This window comes from Opisthorchis viverrini (genome assembly GCF_000715545.1).
Source record: "Opisthorchis viverrini unplaced genomic scaffold opera_v5_33, whole genome shotgun sequence".
In the NCBI taxonomy this organism is placed as follows: domain Eukaryota; kingdom Metazoa; phylum Platyhelminthes; class Trematoda; order Opisthorchiida; family Opisthorchiidae; genus Opisthorchis; species Opisthorchis viverrini.
The window spans coordinates 2,264,841-2,285,427 of record NW_008751689.1 but is presented as its reverse complement, the minus strand read 5'-3'; the positions used below and the strand labels follow the sequence as shown (position 1 = coordinate 2,285,427).

General features: G+C 42.2%; 1 protein-coding gene across 1 annotated transcript in view; it reads left to right on the top strand.

The window, feature by feature from the left end:
- The window catches only part of T265_02644 (hypothetical protein), a gene marked incomplete at both ends in the record, with an annotated part of 80,433 nt that overhangs the window by 41,384 nt on the left and 18,462 nt on the right, over positions 1 to 20,587 (top strand). The window contains 5 exons of the mRNA XM_009166942.1: positions 2,004 to 2,074; positions 6,903 to 7,011; positions 9,102 to 9,535; positions 14,909 to 14,987; positions 19,780 to 19,863. Coding sequence (XP_009165206.1) covers positions 2,004 to 2,074; positions 6,903 to 7,011; positions 9,102 to 9,535; positions 14,909 to 14,987; positions 19,780 to 19,863 — 777 coding nt within the window. The remainder of the gene's footprint in view (positions 1 to 2,003; positions 2,075 to 6,902; positions 7,012 to 9,101; positions 9,536 to 14,908; positions 14,988 to 19,779; positions 19,864 to 20,587) is intronic.

The window sequence follows — 20,587 nt, the reverse complement described above, 5'->3', positions numbered from 1 at the left end:
GGCTGCTCCCAATAAGGTTGATACAGCTGTAAAATGCTCATTGGCTTTTCAGCATAGATTAGCCTCACTAACAGGACGAAATCTCCACAGAGCTGTTTCATCTTTATTGGGAATTGTCAGCAGTGCGCCATCTCACAAAACCCCGGGGACGCAGGAGCCAAAACGGAACATTCTGAATTCTTATGCTCTGGCTCCCAAATGGGGCTTTCAAAACAGTGTGTGGTTGTGGTCAACAGTTGGACGCTTGAAGTTTTGAGAATGACTTTTTCGAACATAGCCTCCCCATCTGAGAAATGACAGAATCGCTGTTGTTGCTTAGCTGCGAAATTTTTTATTGTGCTCACAGTTTTGTCACAAAGAACAGTACGACTTTACAGATCACGGGCCACCTCGGTATATGATTCCCGGTATCAGGGAATTCTCGGTTTTCCGTTAGACTGCTACTTATCGACGTGGATGGAAATCCAATAACTGAGTTCTGACCACAGTTACCGTCACGGTATCCAAGTCAGACTACCGCCACAAGACAGCAGCTTGAGATCAAAAGTGACTGGATAACAACTTCAAAACATGTTCACTTTCATCACTACTTCTATCTCTACGTTTATGAGTACATTCCTACTCGTTATGAACTTGCTAATCTCATCTTGCCTGAAACTGATCATATCTCTGAGAATTTCATTAGAATCAGTACTGAAGCATAAACTAAGCGCCTCAGGAGAATTTCAGAAAAAACTAGTAGATTTCAAACTTTTGTGAGACTGAACCTTCTCCACCAGTCCCAAGTGTTTTTTTCATTTGCTTGAATGCTAAAAATGCCTAAACCGAAACGACTGACATAAGACGTTTATTCGGAGAAGTCTAGAAAAGACGGTAAAACCGCTCAAGTGGCGATCGGTCTATAGTGTTCGCTGAATTGGGTGTGTAACCTTAGCATTTGATAAGATAACACACAACTTTATCCCTTCATTTTTGAGGGTCATCTCATGCCAAGTCGACGAAAATAGTGATGTTGACTTAGACCACCGAAAATAGCCATTGGAGGGGAATGTTTGCTCATGTTCAACACCCCAGAATGGCGCATAATCTTTCCTTTAAACCCTCTTATTTCAAACAGCAGGAGTACTGGCTTCTTTATTTGATAGTCAGGTATTCGGGAACCCGAACAAGTATCATCAGTATTGATTACTTATCGAATCACGTAGTTTAGGAAACACTGGGTTTCCCCAATCAATTCTGTTCTAAATTCTGTCAAGCCAGATAACAGTCACATTAAAAATCTTTCTGGCATCCTGAAACGCTTTAAACAGTATATTTGATTTAATATGTTACCGAAAGTGAACCATTGTGGGTACTGCACTTGTGCGTATTCACCTAGTAGTGTAAGACTTTTGGTAGCGTATTATCGAAACAGGACTGGGATACCAAACAGTCAATATTTTAAATTAAAGGGCTGTTGCATGAGCAGCATAGCCATCTGTGAATGTTCAAACATTCATGCTATGTTTCTTACTTGCTCCCATCCCTACATAAGAAAATTTTTTTCTGTGGAGGCATTACGCACTAACACTAACCTCTGGATACACTCAGAATCTTCCAACCAGGGAAATTTTTCAAGGCTATAAGACCAATGGAACAAATGTTGCCAGACAATGGTCGAACGCAATAATGACTCATTAGCATTAAGAAGCATTGACCAGCACCGCATACTTGTCCGATAGCACATGTTATACATCTGTGTGGATTTTCTTACTGTTTCTACTGATCACTTAACGAGGCAGATATAATAATGTGTGCCTTGCACCCCCCACTACACCATCCGTCCATATGTAATGTAGCTAGATACATTGGCCTCTGCACAGAATGACCCATTTTCAACAATACCGTTGGTTGGTAGTTTTGTACTGTTCTCATCACAGCAGATCGATACAGTTGGTGTGGTAGTCAGTACCTCATGAAGTTTTACTCTCTTGGTTTCTCGTATTTTTCACATCTAAACGCAGAACGGAACCTCACTTTCCAAGACGGGTGTAACCAATGCGTGGATAATCAAAAGCGAACCGCTTTCGTGGCAGTAAGTCTGTTTTGTAATGCCTGATCCGGACTTTGCAAGCTTCCAGCTGTAACTCACCGTCATGTATGTAATGGTTTAGCTGCCTTAGGTTGAATGCCATGTTATGATTTTGTAGCTACCTGTTCACTGAGCATGATCTGTTGATACTGACTCCTACATTTCCCGTTACTATACAGTGTACCTCCGAATAGGGATCAACCATGGGACCTGGTCCCTTTATCGTGCTCAGTTTCTTTCGACGAAACTGACAAGATCCAAAATCCTACGTAACACTTGGATAACCTCTAAGAGGACTGCCTATGTTTTCAAGAAATCTGTTAGGTCTGCTTACATTTAATGTCATCCTTCCGATGTGATCCGTTTGGAAGTATAATTTTTTTGCAGTGGACACGGGATACTACTAAATTGCCATTGTGCCATCAAAATCGCATACATTTTGTTCCGTAGAAAATTGGTAGATAGTGCTAAGCATAAGTTTTTTGATAAACTGATGTTGACGTATTCTTCACTTGTCACCTGGTAGGCGTGTATGAAAATCCTGTATGATAATTTCGAAGCTGGATGAAATTGTCCCTATCTTCGTATCTTGCAACGCGTAGATTAACAAACCAGTCCGTTTGTATATAACTGAATGATAGCCTACTTGACAACTGGTCTGTTTCGCAACATTCTAAGAAAGCTTTGTCTGCAGTGAACAGTTACAGAATTAGCAAGCTCGCGTGGTATAATGAGAAACTTGGAGGAAGGCAGAATAATCCACTTTGCAGTTACGTGTTGAATTCGAGGATGCGCGGATGGAGGCGACCATGATCCTTGAAATGGAACAACTGGTGAAAATACAGTCTCCATTATATACCTCTACAATCTTATATTCCTTACAGTGGCAAGTCCCACCCACTGCGGTGTCCCGTGGCGTCTCTTCTGCGGAACTAAACGCCCATCGTTTCCTCTATGAGAAACGGGAGTACCATATTTCTTAGGCTGTGATCCTCCAAGAACCCGGGCTATGCGGCTGGACTTGCATTGAATGACTGTGTTCAGAATCATAGAAAATCTCCGTAACACTGACTAGTAAATCTGAAATCATCAGCGTTGAGCTCATACACTGTTGTAAATCCTGTGATGCTACCTGTTACAAACGGGTCATGCGCTCGTCCCGTTGTACGGAAAGTTCAGCTATCAAGCTCATTAGACAATCCCAGGTATGCGTACCGAATGTAACGAGCAGAACGTCCTGGCCAAATGGATACTCCCTGCTCTTCTAGAAGGTGTTAACTTTTCCCGGTAATCGTTAATGTAAAATTATCAATAGCTTCCAACTGTGAATTCAGCGATTTCACGCACATCGCACGGGAACTTCATGAAACGAAATCTGTTCATCTTTAACTCAGTTGCCAAGCTCAGACAATAGCTTGGCAGACCAGCAACCAAAGAACGCACCCGAGTACATTCCACTAGCTTGGCAGACCAGCAACCAAACAACGCACCCGAGCTACTTACATTCCACAACAACAGACAGTAGCATCAATAGTATGCCGCGGGGTACGTTAATCCCGTTAGTTTGTCTAAGTGCCTTCTCAAGCTGCTTTTGCAACCAGCGGTTTCCCAGTGCATTAGTCAGCTTTACGAGTCTTGATGATGACTCGTTGAACTGAGTTACAGGCTGTTGCGCATCTGTCGCAGTTGTGAAGAGTTTTATTCCTGAAGGAAAAAATAACCAGCACAGTGGTTTGATAACTACCACATATGCTGCCTCATTTTCATGTCCTGAACGTGTTCCTCTTTGATGGTGATGCTTCGGGATGCAGGTAGCTCGGCTGCGCTATTCGATTGTTGTTCTATTCGCCCAGATAGGCAGCTGGATTTCAAACATTTCGCCGCTAATGTAGGAGACATTGTCGGTGCATTGAGGAAACATCTGCAATCGAACTGCCAAGTCAACAACCATGAATGCCCGGTCGTCTTGTGTTCTCCTGCAATTGAGGAATACTAATGAAGAAGCGTTTGTTGACCGATACACTTCCTGAGAGGGATATATTGTAATTTACATGGACAATCTGATTACCAATTTTGCTATATCTGTTTGTCAGTGTTTTCAGTGCGCTGACGACTTACTTGACTAAATGACCAACTCTTACGCTGCTTTCAAGTCTGTCTGAGAACCTGTGAAGAGGAAGGGATTGTATTTCAAGATATTTAGGGTTCAAGCCAAGGGTTCGCTTAAATATGAGTAACTGAAGTGCTGGGGGTTGCATGCACGTGCAACGGAGGTGATGTCTGTCATTTAAAACATATCAATCCCTTGCACAGTCGGTTTTTATATCCAGGCAGCTGTTGAATTGATTAGCAAGGTCTTACTGAAATAGTCAAATCAGAGAAATTTGGTTAGATTCGGCCGTTGCGGTGTATTTTTGCTGCCAATTAAGGTAATTCGACACCTCATTAATTTCAGTTTTTTGTGGCGGTGCAAGGTCTTAAAATGTTGCATCGTTTGAAGCGAGAATATGTTGCTCGATGGTTGAACTGTTAGCAAGTATCACCAGTTATCGGGTTCAGTGGATCATGTATACTGTGAAACTTTCAGATGTACAGACGAGTGCGACAATGACATCCTTCTAATTTGGGTTCATGACATCTGACTAGTGGCTGAAAGCATGTCCCCTGATTCATATGCACAAAAAGTAGGGTTATCCGGTACTCATCGGATGCTCATCTAACTGAGCAACACATATGGGTGTACTGGTCTTGTTCGCTTGATTATACAGGTTAAGCTGCAACAGATGAAATTTGAAAATTGCGGGTGCATACCGCATACCCTTTCAGGTTTCGCTTGTCGAATTCCGCAGCATCATTGCGGGCTGTGGATACTTAAAAATTTAATGTAGGCCTCTTTGAATTACGCGAAAGCTCTTTATACGTAAATGGGCTGTTTGTAAGAGGGGAGAGAATGTTGTCAGATTCAATTTACACTGATATCGTTCAACAGATCTGGTTTTAGCGGTTATTGAAACAAATGGTCATGGGAGGAAACGTTTACTTGTGTCCACCATACATATTAGATGAATGCTAGCAGCTGTTCGGTCATATCGGATCACACAATTCCTAAAAACTTGATGGCTTGCGACAGCTGGATACCAAAAGTCTTAGTAGTTGCACTAATATGTCAAAGATAGGACATGGACGGTCAGCTAATAGTTACTAACTTAAATACGGCCAGTATACAATAAAAATGCAGTTTCTTCCTGTTATCATAAAGCTTTACCCGAGTTTTTATGCAACGACATCAATAGACCGATTACCGAATGAAACCATCTTTGTAGTCTTGAAATGCACAATCCTCCCACTCAGAACAAAGAGAACTTGATGGTAATGGTTGAACTAGTCTTAGTTGGAGGGAAGCCCCTCATACAGATACAGAAAATGTACTTAATCGATCGTCCGAGAAACAAATATTGTACGCACCCCAAGTTTCGGTAAAGCTAGTTTAATATTTCTCTGGCTCACCTTTTTAGCGTTTGTGATGTAAGCATATCCCCTTATAATGGTTACCTTTACGTAGTGAGTGAAAACCTTCTTGGGGAGGGGGGGGGAGTCACCACCCTACAAACGCTAACTGCGATCACACGAGATTCTAGCTTGGGCGCGAACTTGTATGTTGCTCCATAGTAAATATTTCACTCCGAATGGGATGTTCTGTTCAATGATGAAGGCTATCTAAATCTGTGTTTGGCAGGTGACAATATTAACGCATATGGTGTAGCAACCTCAAGCCATAGTGTATTTCATGTTTCTATATTACACTGACTTTCAGAAGCGGATTATAAAATCGTATCTGTCTCTCCCTGAAGAAAGCAACAGGGAACACCATATTTGACCAGTTATGCATTTTTTCACCAGTGCACCGCCTCACAGAGGAGACTGACCCACAAAAGAGATGGTTCCTAGGGCGGTTAGTCAAGAGAGGTCTAGAGTATAATAAGAGCCACCCTTAACAACAGCAAGTTTTAAAACCCCTTTCCAACTGCTATTTCTACAGCAATAAGTTTTAGTGGAGTTTTTCCAGATCTATGAACCACCTACAAGACCTCATCAGAGGTGGTCTTTTTTTATGTCTGGTCTCTCCCAAGAGACCTGCCCAAAAGATCACGAGGCATAAGGTAAATGTGACCTCGTACAAACGGTATGCTTCACAGAGGAGAGACATCGTAATGATTGTGTCACATATGTGTTGATTTCATCCCATCGTTCACAGATCTGATTGGTCTCGAAGTCCTTAAGTGCACGAATTTCACATCCTGGTCTTTGTTGGGATGGTAGTTTGCATCACGAAGACAACGATAGTGGTATTCTCTGCGAGTGGACTCCTGAACGCCACATACCTTAACTTGGAAGTAAACCGGAAGGTCTATTTTGAGGACAACTCACTGGGCGGGATAATCTGTTTCATTCTAACTGAATGAACAGTAGTTGAGCATTGTTTTCCTACCAAACCGCTTATGCTTATCTGTGTAGCCGTATAGACAGTAGGACAGTGCTTTTCTCACAGTTGTTCACCAAATCAATTATGACTGGATCCCGTTGTTTGGCTTACTGACCCTTTTAACTAGGGAAAGCGAACCTGGATCGGTTAATCTTGATATGGCGCTGCACTTAACCCAAAGCCTCTATCGAACAAGAGTTTGGCCTATTCAGTAATGGAGCTATCCACCCAAATAATTCTGGTTACATGTTAGTGGAGATAAGGACAAACAAGTTGTTTCTATTATTCGAACTGGTTAAGTACCCCCTCCAAACAATCGGCTTTCGTTTATTTCTTGCCGTCAAACAGCCAATCGGAAAACGCATTGGCGCAGCTCGTTCCTGAACTGGAAAGACCGATGCAAGCGACCAAAGAGTTACAAAAGATTTATCGGGAGGAAAAAATTCTGAATTTCAAGGTACGTTTCATTGATCACGCTAGACATATGGTGACAAAAATGACCGAAAATACATGCATCAGTCTATCAAAGTATTTTCAGTGCTATCCGCTTGTCCCATTGTATCCGGTCCGTCAACAAGTATATTGCCCGTGTTCACTTGACATCCATATGCCATTGACAGCCACAGTTTAGAAGTTTCCTGCATCTTTTTTCTTCTTCTGTAGTCCTCTTTAAGGTTGCCATCATGAAGATGTTCAGATTAGTGATGATAGCAGCGTCTTTGTAATCCGATAACTGTTCGAGCTATGATGCAGGGTGCCTACGTGCCTGCTGGAAATTCTCTCTTACTAGGATGTTCCACTGACCGACGTCTGGTGAACACAGCCTAGGGTAACTGTGCAAGTTGCATTCGCACTGTCAAACAGAATGTTGAGTAGTACTTTGGACCTTAACTACACCACATTCTACGGACCCACCATCTTATTTGTATTTTGTTTCAAAAAACCAGAAGTGAATACCTAGATGTTTATCGTGTGTTCAGTTTGTTGACGCACTAGTATGCATGTGGCTTTACTAAACAAGATCATTGGACTACAGGGAATTGACACCAATCCTAGTAAAGCAATCGGTAGATTCAGTTTTTCGGATTCTTCTGAATCGACGACCTTTCAGTCGTTTCCACGTGTCTTTAGGAGTAATGTAAACACCTAGGAACAGCTAATTTTGCTTCGATGGAGTTTCAGTAGTCCTTGAAGGTGATTTTATCGGTCGGGTTTCCCATCGGGAATGATCTCCATTAGGTGGAATTATGTTGCCCTTTGGGAACACTATCAAGGCCTGTAATTAAGAATTTCGGAACTCTTAAGGATGCTCATTGGTTCATTACTGACAGGTCAGGCAGTTTGAAAATGTCGAAGAAAAACTCCCACACAATTTGCCTCCGGACATCGAAGATAGCCCTTGAGAGTTCGCAAGCAATGTATCAAAATAATGATAGTTCGGGTGCCTTTATTGTTTGTTGATCAGGTGGTTGCTGAACTGTTGACCAAGCTTGTCAATTAACTTCCAAACATTTCGTTTCCAAACGAGGAGACACCATCGTGGTGTACTGATGCACTAACCACGCTTACAAAGAACACACTGATCAAAGATTTTGCGATGTTCCATGGACATTTTAATTTGACATTCACTTCTAGAAAGTACGTGGAGAAATTCCTGAAGGTGTAGCCACACTAGAGCCTTCGACCCAATTGAGCCTCTTGTTGGTTGAGATTGGAACCGTTTGTCCGGACCGTAGCATGATTCTCAGAGATCACAAGGTTTACATACTTCGTGTATGTCAGAATACCAAGATCCCACTTCATTCTTTTCATTTTCTGGTTGAAGGCCCAACTCACCGCGAGAGAATCAAGTACTAGATATGTATGCAGTCTGGTGGCTAGCCAATTTGCTGTTTATTAAAGTTAGCGAGGATTTAAACCAAAGTGAAGCAAAAATCTTATGACTATTCATAACACGTGGACAAGTAAAATAAACAGGTTTAAGAAAAACTGCCGTATTTCATGACCATTATGATATTTCGGTAATGATTGCTTTTGACTAAATGAAACGTGCTCACAAACCTCCGGTAATCATGGTGAAGTGGAGACTTTTCTGAGAGTTAAACTAGGGCATAATCTTACTTAGTTTGCATCTGCCGGTGACAATCATTACCTGATTATGGTATAGAAATACAGAAATGGTGGCGTCTTGACTCACCAAAGTTAGGAAATATGGATTTTTCAAAACGTCTTTGAAACTGATACAGCCAGTTGGCGGAGGGGCATCGAGAAAAGGTTTCTCTACTGAGAGATCAGGTACTCGAAACCAGTTCCAGTCGTTCTGTCGCGGCTGTCCAGGTTTGAGCAAAGTGACACTTGAGGTTGAATGGGGTTGTTGGAAGAAGGCCACTGCTGAAGGATTATTCTATTTGGGACAACTTTTTTGTTTTTAGTTCCACAACTAGTGGATGAAAATTCTACCATAAATGTATGACAGCTCATTCACAACCGTGGTATTTTGTGTATTCTCAAAGTACGGTGTATTGGATTCTGTTTTATATTGTCTAGATCCCGCTTGGATGGTCGGATGGAAGTACAGAACTCCACGATGACAACTTTAGAAAGTCAACCATCGGTCTCACTTCCACACATCTGTTTATCACAGAATCGTCTATTCGCAAACGAAGTACTCACTTTCTCGCCAGATTTCAATACGTCTTACCTCTATCTCAACTTTGGATTTACGAGGGTGCCGCTCGTATGAAGAAAAAAATGGAACTTGCCAGTTTCCAAAACTTGATAACACCATCATCTGCCATGAATCCGGTGTCAGAAAACCATCAGAAGGCGGTTGCCGTTTCAGAATCAGATTCGAATGCAGATTTGAGCGTCTCGGAAACTGACTCCGAGATGTTGCTTATTGGCTGCCCACCGTCAGAAAACTGGATCATTCGATTCCCAAGCAGCCAAATCCATAAAGTTTGGAGAAGACAACTACACGAGTATGGAAATATTTCCTTTACGATCATTTTGAAGAATGATGGTTGTATTTGTAGTTTGTATCTCAAAGAGATTGTTTTTTGTAGAAACCACACTCAAGTAAGCGGTAAGAGGCGGGCTAGTTAGGGCAAAGTGGTTGAGCGCGAATTTTCTGGCCGTAAGCCGTAAGGTTCGTGGTTCGAACCCGACCTCCGCCAATCGACTTCCCCTGTCTAGGTTTGGGCAACCTGGCAGTCTCCCAACCCTCGTGTCTCCTTCTTATGGCATGGCAGCTAGGCACCGAAAGGGTGCTACAGCTGAACGATTCTTTGGGACTATATCCAACACTTGGCCTTACTGTAATCGATAGAAATATAGAGGTTTCCCGTTGCGTCGTGCACTATTGAACTATTGATGGTCTAATTCGTGTGTTTCTGTCATTCAAGGTTCTACGAACCGAATGCATGGACCACCTGTCGAGTGATGAACCTAGAGAGTGGTCTTTCAGTTTATTGGTTCATGTTCACACCATTACGTAACCTCATTAACGAAAACGGGAGTCAGCGTTTCATGTTCTGCCAGTCTGAATGACTTTTGGTTACTTTAGATGATCAGCGTGCTTCGGTGGCAACTGCAATTTGTTTTTTCAATTTTCCACCTTTTCGGAGGTATGCTTTCTGCCAGGATAAACCAGGATGGCTTACGAAGGTTGTAGACGCGGTCGATATAGGAAAAGTCGTTTGTTTCCAGCTCGGCGACATTCAGCTTGCAGATATCAGGGAAGTAGTTTTATTCTGTGTAGAATCAGTGAACCGGCTGTTTGAACTGAATTCAACCTTGGTGAAACCAGTAGTAGCTGTCTTGTGCAGGTTTATGACCCACACATGTCTTCAGATAATGATACATAAATTCTTGGAATCTTAGACTTTATCTACTGGTAAATATAATAACCTTTTGAAACACCAAGTTCGCGATTTTGCTTTGTGCTTCCCCACCTTTTGAACTCACTCAGACTTGAAATACTACTGCATAATGTTGGGATTATTTTGAAGACAGTCGAATCGAACTTTTTCTAAAACCACGCAGAACACAATGCATATTACTTGCTGCACTTCAGTCGTTTAATCGAAACATGCAAATGAAGTTACCAGAACCTCGATGTTTAAAGATTCAATAATAAATAAACCAGAACCTGCAGGGCATGGATTACAGTTGATATTTGTAAGACAGTTAAAGCTGGTGTTGAAATTCTAGTATTTGAACTAAATAGAATGCAATGGCATTATTTCGACGCGTAATCAGCTTAGTTCTATTTTGATCACGAGGAACATTTTGAATAGCCTCATATGTAAATGCTCAGACGAAAGTGTTTAAGCTAGGTTGTTGGACAAAACTGGTGCTAAAACAAATCTGTATCGGCGTTGGTAAAAAACACTTGAGGTTATTTGAAAAGGTATTGAACCCCTTAAAGAACATCGGATGATCAATTCTCCATTTAGTCTTTGCCACAATCGAACTGGATATGATGAAACTTGAAGTGTTTCTGGTTGTTTCCGAGTATTTTAGGGACTGAGGCAAGTAGCTGGCCTTTTGTTAGAGGCGTGTTTTACGTGCTTTGCTGAACGCTTGCTCACCGCCACGCCTTGTGTTAACGGTAGTCGACAACCTAGCGATTCGAGACCTGAAGACTTCCAAGAACCAATTTTTTTCCGTAAATATGTAAGGAAATGGCACCCCACTCTCCAAGTCTAACGTCGTCAGGTTACGATTATAGCGCAGTTTTGTCCATGTATTGAAACTCGTTCAAAATATTAACACAAAAGTTCTGCTGAATTCAGTCACACGAGATGTGGATTTTTAAGCCATCGATTGTGACATTTTTAAAAATCAATACTGAGGTGACCTCAACCCTGTGAGTAGTTGGAAGGTGTGCGAGTAAAGTGCATGCGAGAGGTCACGTGCATCATATGGTTTATTAACCCATAAAATAGATGCTTATCGATTAATCAGTGGGCACGTGAATATACATAGAATATTAATGAAAGTGGCATGTTCATCCACCAAAGAGTCTAAGCTTCTTGGCTAAACTTCACCGCGAGATTTACTGCTATATTTGACTTAGAAGGACGTACCGGTCGGAATATGAAACAGTTCCGCGTAACGAAAACGCTACAGCAGATAGATTAAACTTAAACGAGGAGCACATATATGTGATTTTCTCACGAGACTGAGGGACGGTTCAAAGTTTCAGAGAGTAACGTTTCAATTTCGATAACCCCGTAACCATAAATTCAGAATAATCTATTATGAGCTAATTAGGATAGGTAGGAGTAGGTAAACCTGGCATGTATCACACTGAATGTGTAACGATTTGATGGATACCTACTCAGTGTATAACGATTTGATAAAGATACGGTGATCCACCAGATCAAAGTTCGTTTGCGAGCGACTGTTGTTGTGTTTGTGACTGTTGCCACGACTACCCATAATCACAGCATCCTAGTTTGGTCTTCGTATAAAAAGTTGCAACTGGATGGTCGTTGGTTTGTTTGTTGAGCTGGGCAATTTTATTGCATAAGTTTCATCTCCAATCGAGGTGACATCACCAGTGCGTTGTTAGAGAGCGTAGTGGTGCGTAGCGATGGGTTAGTTGTTGTTGCCCAGATCAGCTTAGCTCAGCTCAGCTCAGCCCAGCTCAGCGAACAAACCGACGACCATCTACACTACCTGAGCCACCAATATATTCCTCTATAGAATACCGATTCGGGCGTACAACGCTCAAAGAAGCTCGTTGCTGGTAAATCGCCTGTTGACAAGCCTCTACACGTGCACAATTACAGTTCCTCCGTGAATGCCTACGTAGGAACGTGCTGCCACCCAGTACTAATCACAGACCGGTACTAGACCATCCACAGGCCTGGGCCCTAGCAAGGCACTATGGCAGAAGAATGGTGAAGTTGCTGACAAGGCACGACAACCAACCCATCGCTACGCACCATTACGCCCCCGGTAACGCATTGATGACGTCACCTCGAGTGGTGTGGAAACGTTTGCAGTCAAATTGTCCAGCTCAGCGAACAAATCAACGACCATCTACGCCACCTGAGCTACCAACGTTTTCCTCTATAGCTTCAACTAGCTATTCATCGACTACCAAACAAAAGTGGCAGGAAACTCCACTTACTGTCTCTCAGCGGTCGGTATCACAAACGCCGTTTAGACTACCATGTCAACTACTGCTTTCCCGTCGGCACCTGTTCATGCGCTAACCAGAGCACTTAAAAATATTTGCATGATCTCCTATATAACTTTCAGCCTGAAATCGAGCTCTAAAAATGGTGTCAAAATTAAAGGTCACAGAAACTTTCACTATCATCTCATCACTTTCATCAAAAGTATCACCAAAACACTATATAGTTTGCTATCCGAATTTGAGAAATATGTACAAAATACCGCTTTACATCAGGAAAATCTTGACGAAACTAGACTGTGCTCCCAAAATTATGGAAAATAACTCTATGAATCGGTTGGAGGAAGATTCACATTGACACAAGCCCTTACATAATACTCTCATATACCATTCGGGTGCGGCCACTGTGAATACAAATCAATGAATCACACGAAAAATCCTCCAAACGAGTCTTTTTACTACTTGTGAGTAAAGCACACATTTCGCAGGCTTCAGTAAATTTGGAATGATTCATTTGTAAAAAGGAGAAGCCTGGTAATGGTAATAATGACGGCAAGAAAAGCAAAGTGTGACGGAGTGGAGCGATCAACAGACCTGAGATAACCACAACAAACAGGCATCACTCTGACTTTTCTTGAACTTCGTGCTTCTCAACTCAGCGTGCTGTCTTCGACGATAAATTGCCTGAAAATCAAATTGTCAGATGTCAGTCGATGTGTTCCGTTTTGTTAACTGTTTTTAGTTTCCGTCCCCTCTACTGGTAATGATTATGATTCATGATGGACTGGAATTAAATGGGTTCTTTAGTAAAAAGTGAGGGTTTAACATGTGAGACCACTGTGCAATATCCTACGGAAGGTTGATTTATTTTGGGATGCGTGCAACTGTTGTCCTTCAAACGTATTGTGTGGTTTTGTCCATCACCCGGGTTGGTTACTTGGTCAATGCATCATCCTGTTTCGTGACCTGTGTCTTTCACACTTTGATCTTGAACCGTGAGATGAAATACTGGTACTCAAGAGTCGTAAGCATACACATGACTGATAAGGTTTCTGGACAATATCTGGTAGAGCGGTTGTTGCCTTCCAAACCTAAACATACCAGCCGGTACGACACAGCGAAGACAACCATGGCCTCAAACTTTAGGTGTAGCTATGGGGAGTATGACTTCAGCCCTTAGTGAGCTGGGTTTACAGGACTTGCCTCACTATAGTTGGTCCTCCAACCTCAAACACTAGTAAGTACTTGAAGGTAAACCATGAGTTATGATGCCATTTCGTCAGTGTCGCCCTGTGTCCATTGTTGTGGTACCACACTGCATACGCTATTAGTACTAATATCTAGTAGACAGTCGTTCTGTAATTCAGACAGCCGCGAATGTTTTGGCTACATATGCATCTACCGAGAAGTAAAAAGCGAAATGATGAGACATACTCCTTTTGTCTTCACTGCGCTTGATTCGGAGATCTATACGCTGTCTACATTTAACCAAATATGGTACCAGTTAATAACTCTTTCTCTTTATGAATAATCCGGTGACCAGTTGACATCCACCTGCTTGCCTTCGCAGCCGTCGCAGAACAGGACGTAAAATTGATTAATGCTCACGTTGGCATCATTGATTGAAAGAAATATTAGTCAAATTATACGGTTTTTAACTGTATCCTTATACAAAACATCAAGATCAGTTTAATGTATTCCGAGCTCATCTGAGGGCATTTTAAAAGTTCACGGGGAACCAATTTCATTCAGCCGAGCTTATTTCACACAAGTCAAGGTAATCGGGAAGCCAGCTGCCAAAACATTTACGGCCGATTTCCACTGGTTCTTAGATTTCCTCAGAAGCATCGATTAGCCATAAGCAGATAAGGACTTGCTTACCTCATCAGGTTCAAATAATATTAGGTCGGTGTCGAGAACAAACTATTTGTTTGTGAGTCAAAACAATTATTTACAAACTAAAATCGTGTTAACGCATGAACAAACATGGAACTCAAATTAGTATATCGCTTATATCATTTGGCTGATTGTCATTAAAATCTCATTTGAGTCTCAGGTTTACCTGACCTTAGTTTGCCAACTGGTGCTAGCTACCATATAAGTCCAAATCGGAGATTACTAAGTAACATATTTCAAAAGGGCATGAAACTGACTAGTGAACAGTTTCTGCAACCCTTAAAAGTGTTTTACCGCATTCCTTTTGCAGTGCAATTTCCGAGAGACGCGGTATACTCGGTTGCCGGAGCCTGTACGTGAAAATCCTCAATCAGGTGGCAGACAATCAAGTGAGTTCATATATTACTCAGTTTACTGAACCGATAGGTCACTGCTGGCCGATTATCAGGTGTGTAGCGTTGATAATGTCGCACAAAAAAGAAGCAGCGCTGCCATGCTTCTTCGCTTTTCAACAAACATTGACGAAAGCCCTTCCAGAACTTCGAATCTTACTTGCTACCGAAACCTCCATATTTGGTGTTTTGTTCAAAAGCATTCTAACTGCTCTGATGAAATTGTCCCTTTACCTAGTACAACAATATGAGAATCCATTTAGGAACGCCTAAAGTGTCGCACTCGATACCACAAAATCTAAAAACCGCCATAGCAACAAAATTGGCTCGAAAATATAAATACATAGAAGAGCATGCACTTGTGGTCAGTTGCAAGTTCAGGTCGAGCACGACAGTTTTCGAAATGGCATTCACTTTATACACCAGTGACTGGTGTCTGAAACCGTGTGAAATTCGCTGATGAGCAAGACTAAGGTTCAAAACGTCAAGCGCAAAAGACGCGAGTCCTAGTCATTAGCTTTGGGGAGCTCCGTAGTTTTGATGCCATCACTCTCATAATAAAGTTTAAGACAACTGAGGCACGTCAGCAATGCTCCCCTATCTAACGGCGCTGTGTGTAAATGGTGCACTTAATTATTGCTTCACGGTTGTGCAATCTCGGCTGTTTTTCGTTGCAACTATGACCATCTTATGAACAAAACTGAATTCCATTTATTATTAGGTAGTATTATTAACAGCGGATCTTGTGATTATGGACCCAATCACTCCTCGGAACGTGTTACTTTGGAAAACGTCTGTGACAAACAAATTAATCTCCCCAAAATGACTGCCTCTTGAGAGAATATGATTCCGAGACGGGAGCAAAATTGCTCGGTCTCAAGCTTCTTTGGATCATGAGAGATAAAATACTTCACAAAAGAAGTACTTACAAGATGATAACAGCCTGATAACGGGTTGCATATGCTACCTCATGCTCGAGTCGCGATTTGGGCTGTCAAGCCAAAGTGCCCGTTTGAAAGTCGTTGGTTTGAAGGCCGATGATACTATAACTGCAACTGAATCACTTTGGGGACGCGCCTTAAACTATGAGTTCGGTGGTGTAATTTATAGTAACCGTATTCATACAGCCCATGGAAATTACACATATACATAAATTAGTAGGAGTCTGGTTCAAACACCTTACGTGGCCCAAAAAAGAGGGGGTAGACAACTTTGTTTCCCGGATAGTCAGTTTTTACGAGCCGAGAATTATAGATGGCTTCCAGGTTTGGTGGGATTTTGATGGGCACGTATGTTTAACAACGATAACGGTTGGACAGTAGCGAATGTGGAACTAAGGCGTTTTGCACTAACGAAAATCTCAGCTAATCAGGCAAAAGCGTACACTGAAAGCCTTGTGTATTTATTCAGTTTGTTGCTTTTCTGTTTCATGGGGTGATTTCCTCATCACCTTCCAAAATTTGACAGTTGAGACGCTTGAGTGATTTGCTCTTCATCATTTTGTTCGATAGCCTATTCACATGGAATCAAAGGAACGATTTTTGAGGTAGATTCCCACCTAGCATGTGGATGCTCTCAACCCTGGGTTTACAAAGAACTGCTGCACACGTATTTCTCAGAGCATCTTCCTCTGAATTGAGGGTATTTCCCAGAAGTTTGTTAGCTTTCGTGATTGTACGTCTTTTGGCAGAAGCACTATATGAAACTCATAATCGTATGGTGGGAGGTAACAAAAGTTCTTGCAACCAAAGCATAATGGTTTACTTGTTATTCACCCAAAATGGTTTCTGGGAAGAAACTACCACATACTCACACATCATGCAAAACGCGTTCACACGATGGAGCAGATTCGAACTAATCTCTTTTCCGATCAACATGCACAACCAGTTTTGCTCAAATCCTTCAAGGTTTGAAGAGAGCACAGAGAAATCAGCTGTCTCAGAACGCAGCTTTTTGTCTCTTTAGGTGTATATTCTAGGGCGATGGAACCATGATGGAACAATGGGACGGCAAAACAGAATAAGAGTCTTGATCATCAGGACGTTGAAAGGTTGCTGATGTCAATAGGATCTGGTTGAAGTCGTTGGAACAGCTCAGTTCATTTATCCCCGGTATCCACAGTGCAAACCTGTCGTTCGTTAAGCCCAGCCCTAATGTGGCTAAGGTATTTTTTCTGTGCTTGAAATACTGCATTCCGTCAAAAAATGAAAGGCATCGAATCATGGACGCACTCCGAGTATTTTTCCACAAGCTATTGGGTCTAAAACCCACCCTTTGTGGTTGGAAATGAAGATGGCTGACTTAGAACAACAGTAGATATGTAGTTTCCGTAAACAAAAGTCTCTTGATAGGAAACTGCGTGCGAGCACTATAAGAATCGAATGTGAACGACCAGTTTGTCATACTGCAGTGTGACAAGGGGTCAGGTTTCATCTTGATGAACCCTGACGAACCTTGATGATGAGATTCTAGGTGGTTAAGCAAAACGGGTGAGATGTGATCGTGAGAAATAATGCAGTAAAAGTAGTAAAATAATGCGGTAAAGGTATATTGAGAGCTGCAGAACTCACTGGGAGATGAATTTGTTAGAAAAACTATTACCAGCGCCTTGACATCCAGGAAAACACAGCTGCCGCAATTCTACACAGTTTAAACGCTCCTATTCGACCATCATATCAAATAGAAGCTCTCCATAAAACGTAATAACAAATGGTTTGTATAACTACTAAAACCAGGGTGCCAACGGCTGATGACCCATATAGTTTCGAGCTGACCATCAACAGCGCAGTTGAATGCTCAGGACCAACACCTTACAAGTTTTGGACATCACATGTGTGCTCACAATTCTGCCTCTACACACCATCGACATCAATCAAGGAATACCAAAAACTGAACTGAAGGGTTGATTCCCATTTTTCATAGGGAATGTCAGCTGCAGCTATCAAGATCAGAATTACCAACATTGTCGATTGTTCCCGTCCTGCTGGATACGCAGCTGGAAGATCCCATCAAACGGGTTATAGTCCGAGTTAACGTAAAGTAGCTCTCAATAGCCTATAATATGGGATCAAGTGTGACTCCCCATAGTTTGAAGATTAGCAAACAATGTGGGCGTTTGTTTAAGTTGTGTATGCGCTTGCTCCGTGCTAATGAATCTGGTCCTGATCCCAACGGGATATCCTCTGGCTTGGTATCACATGACTCTGGTTTGAGCAGCCCTCCTCCTGTCCTGGTTCAACTACCCCGGTCGTTTTTCATTAGGAGACGAGGATACTTGAGTTTCGTCTCTATTATAGCTCGTGAGCAATGCGTATACCTGGTCATATCGAGATTTGAACCCCCGACACACGATCTACGGAACAACGGTGTTACCGCTATTCCACCAGCACACACTGGATACATCTGAATCACCACGCCCGAACAGACGAGTGTGTTCACACTTAAGCAATATGATTTACTTGTCGATCACCTCGAAAGGCTATCCATTAACTGTCCAGGTTGTGTCGATCGATTGATCCAATTGTCATGACTTTTCAGTCATGACACCGTCACATGACACAGCGTCACAGACACCTGAAACCTGCCGGATAATTTTTAGCAAGTTGTGCGTGGTCGCCGGATTTGTAGAATTTGTATTCCCATAGTCTTTCTCTCTTTCAGACTAACCGTAGTAATTCACTAAGATTGAAGGAGGAGCGTTCCAAGAAAAGTAATGTGAATGCAGATTGTATGATTCCCTAAACCATTTGCAGCTAATGAAGCATTATCTGATCGACGGTGCGAACTAAGCATCGTGGATTAAGAACCGTGCACTTGCCCAGCTTTTATACATTCTCAATTGTTCAGCTAAACAGGGTTTGAGCCAATACAGCTCCAGGATTCTGTTCGGTGTTTAATTTGTATGTGGTATATGGCTTCACTCTAAGGTTTATCGGTGTATGCCTAGGCAGTCGCTTGAAACAAGCCCCATATTCAGATAACCGAGCTGTCCATTGTATTCGCCGTTCAAAATTGACTACTCCGTAGAAAAGAAAAATCTATCGGCCTTGAATTAATACCACCCGGTCGAACAGATTCTGTCCAAGCGCGAATGAGACTGTATTTCAAGCGAGCTGTTGCTGTACTCAGTCTACCTCCTTCATACGCGATCTATCGGTTCACGCGCAGTTAACTCGGCATCCGTCCTGCTGTGTTGCTGTAGCTAATTCCGTCGGTAAAATCCATGTACTCAACAGCTTGTGACAAGACTTCCACCTTCAGCTATGTGAAACTATGTCGTGGCAGGAAGTAGCAAGTATGAACAAATTATTTCCCCTCCGACTTTGATACGCGAAGCAACCCAGAGGTCTCTCGCCTACAGGATGCTGGCTATCAATAAAGACAGCTAGCATTCTGTGCATAGAAAATGTTGAAAAACAACCGCCATCTTCATCAGGGTTAAGGGCGCATCCTCCTCGATCCTCTTTGCATTTTCCGTCTCTCATATTATTTGTTAACTCTGCGACCGATAGATTCTAGTGAAGTATTCACATATTGCCTGCTGTTACAGGACAGGAAGTGTACTGGGAGTTCCGAATTCTGACGGAAGCCTGTGGCTCGGCTCAAAACGGATGACTTCTGACCAGTGATCCGTACCCAATAAGATTTGACGCAGAGGGCTGAAATATTGTTCAGTGCTGTGCCCAGTAATTATATCCTATATGGTAAACTGAGAACATTTGCACTTTTCATGTACTCGGCTATACGTCTGAACAAGATCCATGAAAGTCCTCTGTTTTTCAATTTACAGGTCGTTTACAAATATCTTAAAGTAGATATTCACACAAATGTCGAAGACCTCATAATCAGAGCGTTGCAGTCAATGAACCTTGACGTGAGTTTGAGCACCATACAACCGTTATTATGAACACACCGGTCTGTTATGTGTCATCTTTCATTCGCGGGCTTATTATGGTTATATCCCAGTGACGGAGGATGTCAAGCCGAAAACGACGTCCAGTTTAAATTTTCAGTAGATGTACCGGTCATTAAAATCGATGGTTGCCAAACAGATCGACTAGATAACTTTCAGAAGTTGATCGTGCTTTTGTTAGCATTATTCATGCAGTGCGCCTACCAGCTACCCAGTATATTTTTCCAAGATTTTATTGTCTCATGATTTGTCAGTTGGGATAGGTTGCGTTTTACATCACGACTACCCTGTTCTACCAGATCCTATGAAGACAATCGTCACAGGTTTATGGTCTTTCTGAATCTTAATACACTCACTCATCTGATAATTCTAAGCTCGTTGTCATGGTGGTACTATGGAATTTGATCCCTCACCCAGATGCCGGCAGTCTATGATCTATTGACCCCGTGGGAAACCCAGGCAGCTGCTCCTGAGAGTTGCCTGTTCTGGTGTATTCAACTTAGCAGTGGTGGGGATTTTGCTGCTAGCAAACAGACAAACAAAGTCGCAACCTGTGCTCTTTTACAAAAGCAGAATCTTTTTAAATTTTTCACCTCGTCATCTTGGTGAGCGAGCAAGTTATAAATCGCTTGTATTGATTGAAGAAGCATACAGACGAAATTACTCAAGGCTGACTGCTTACCGC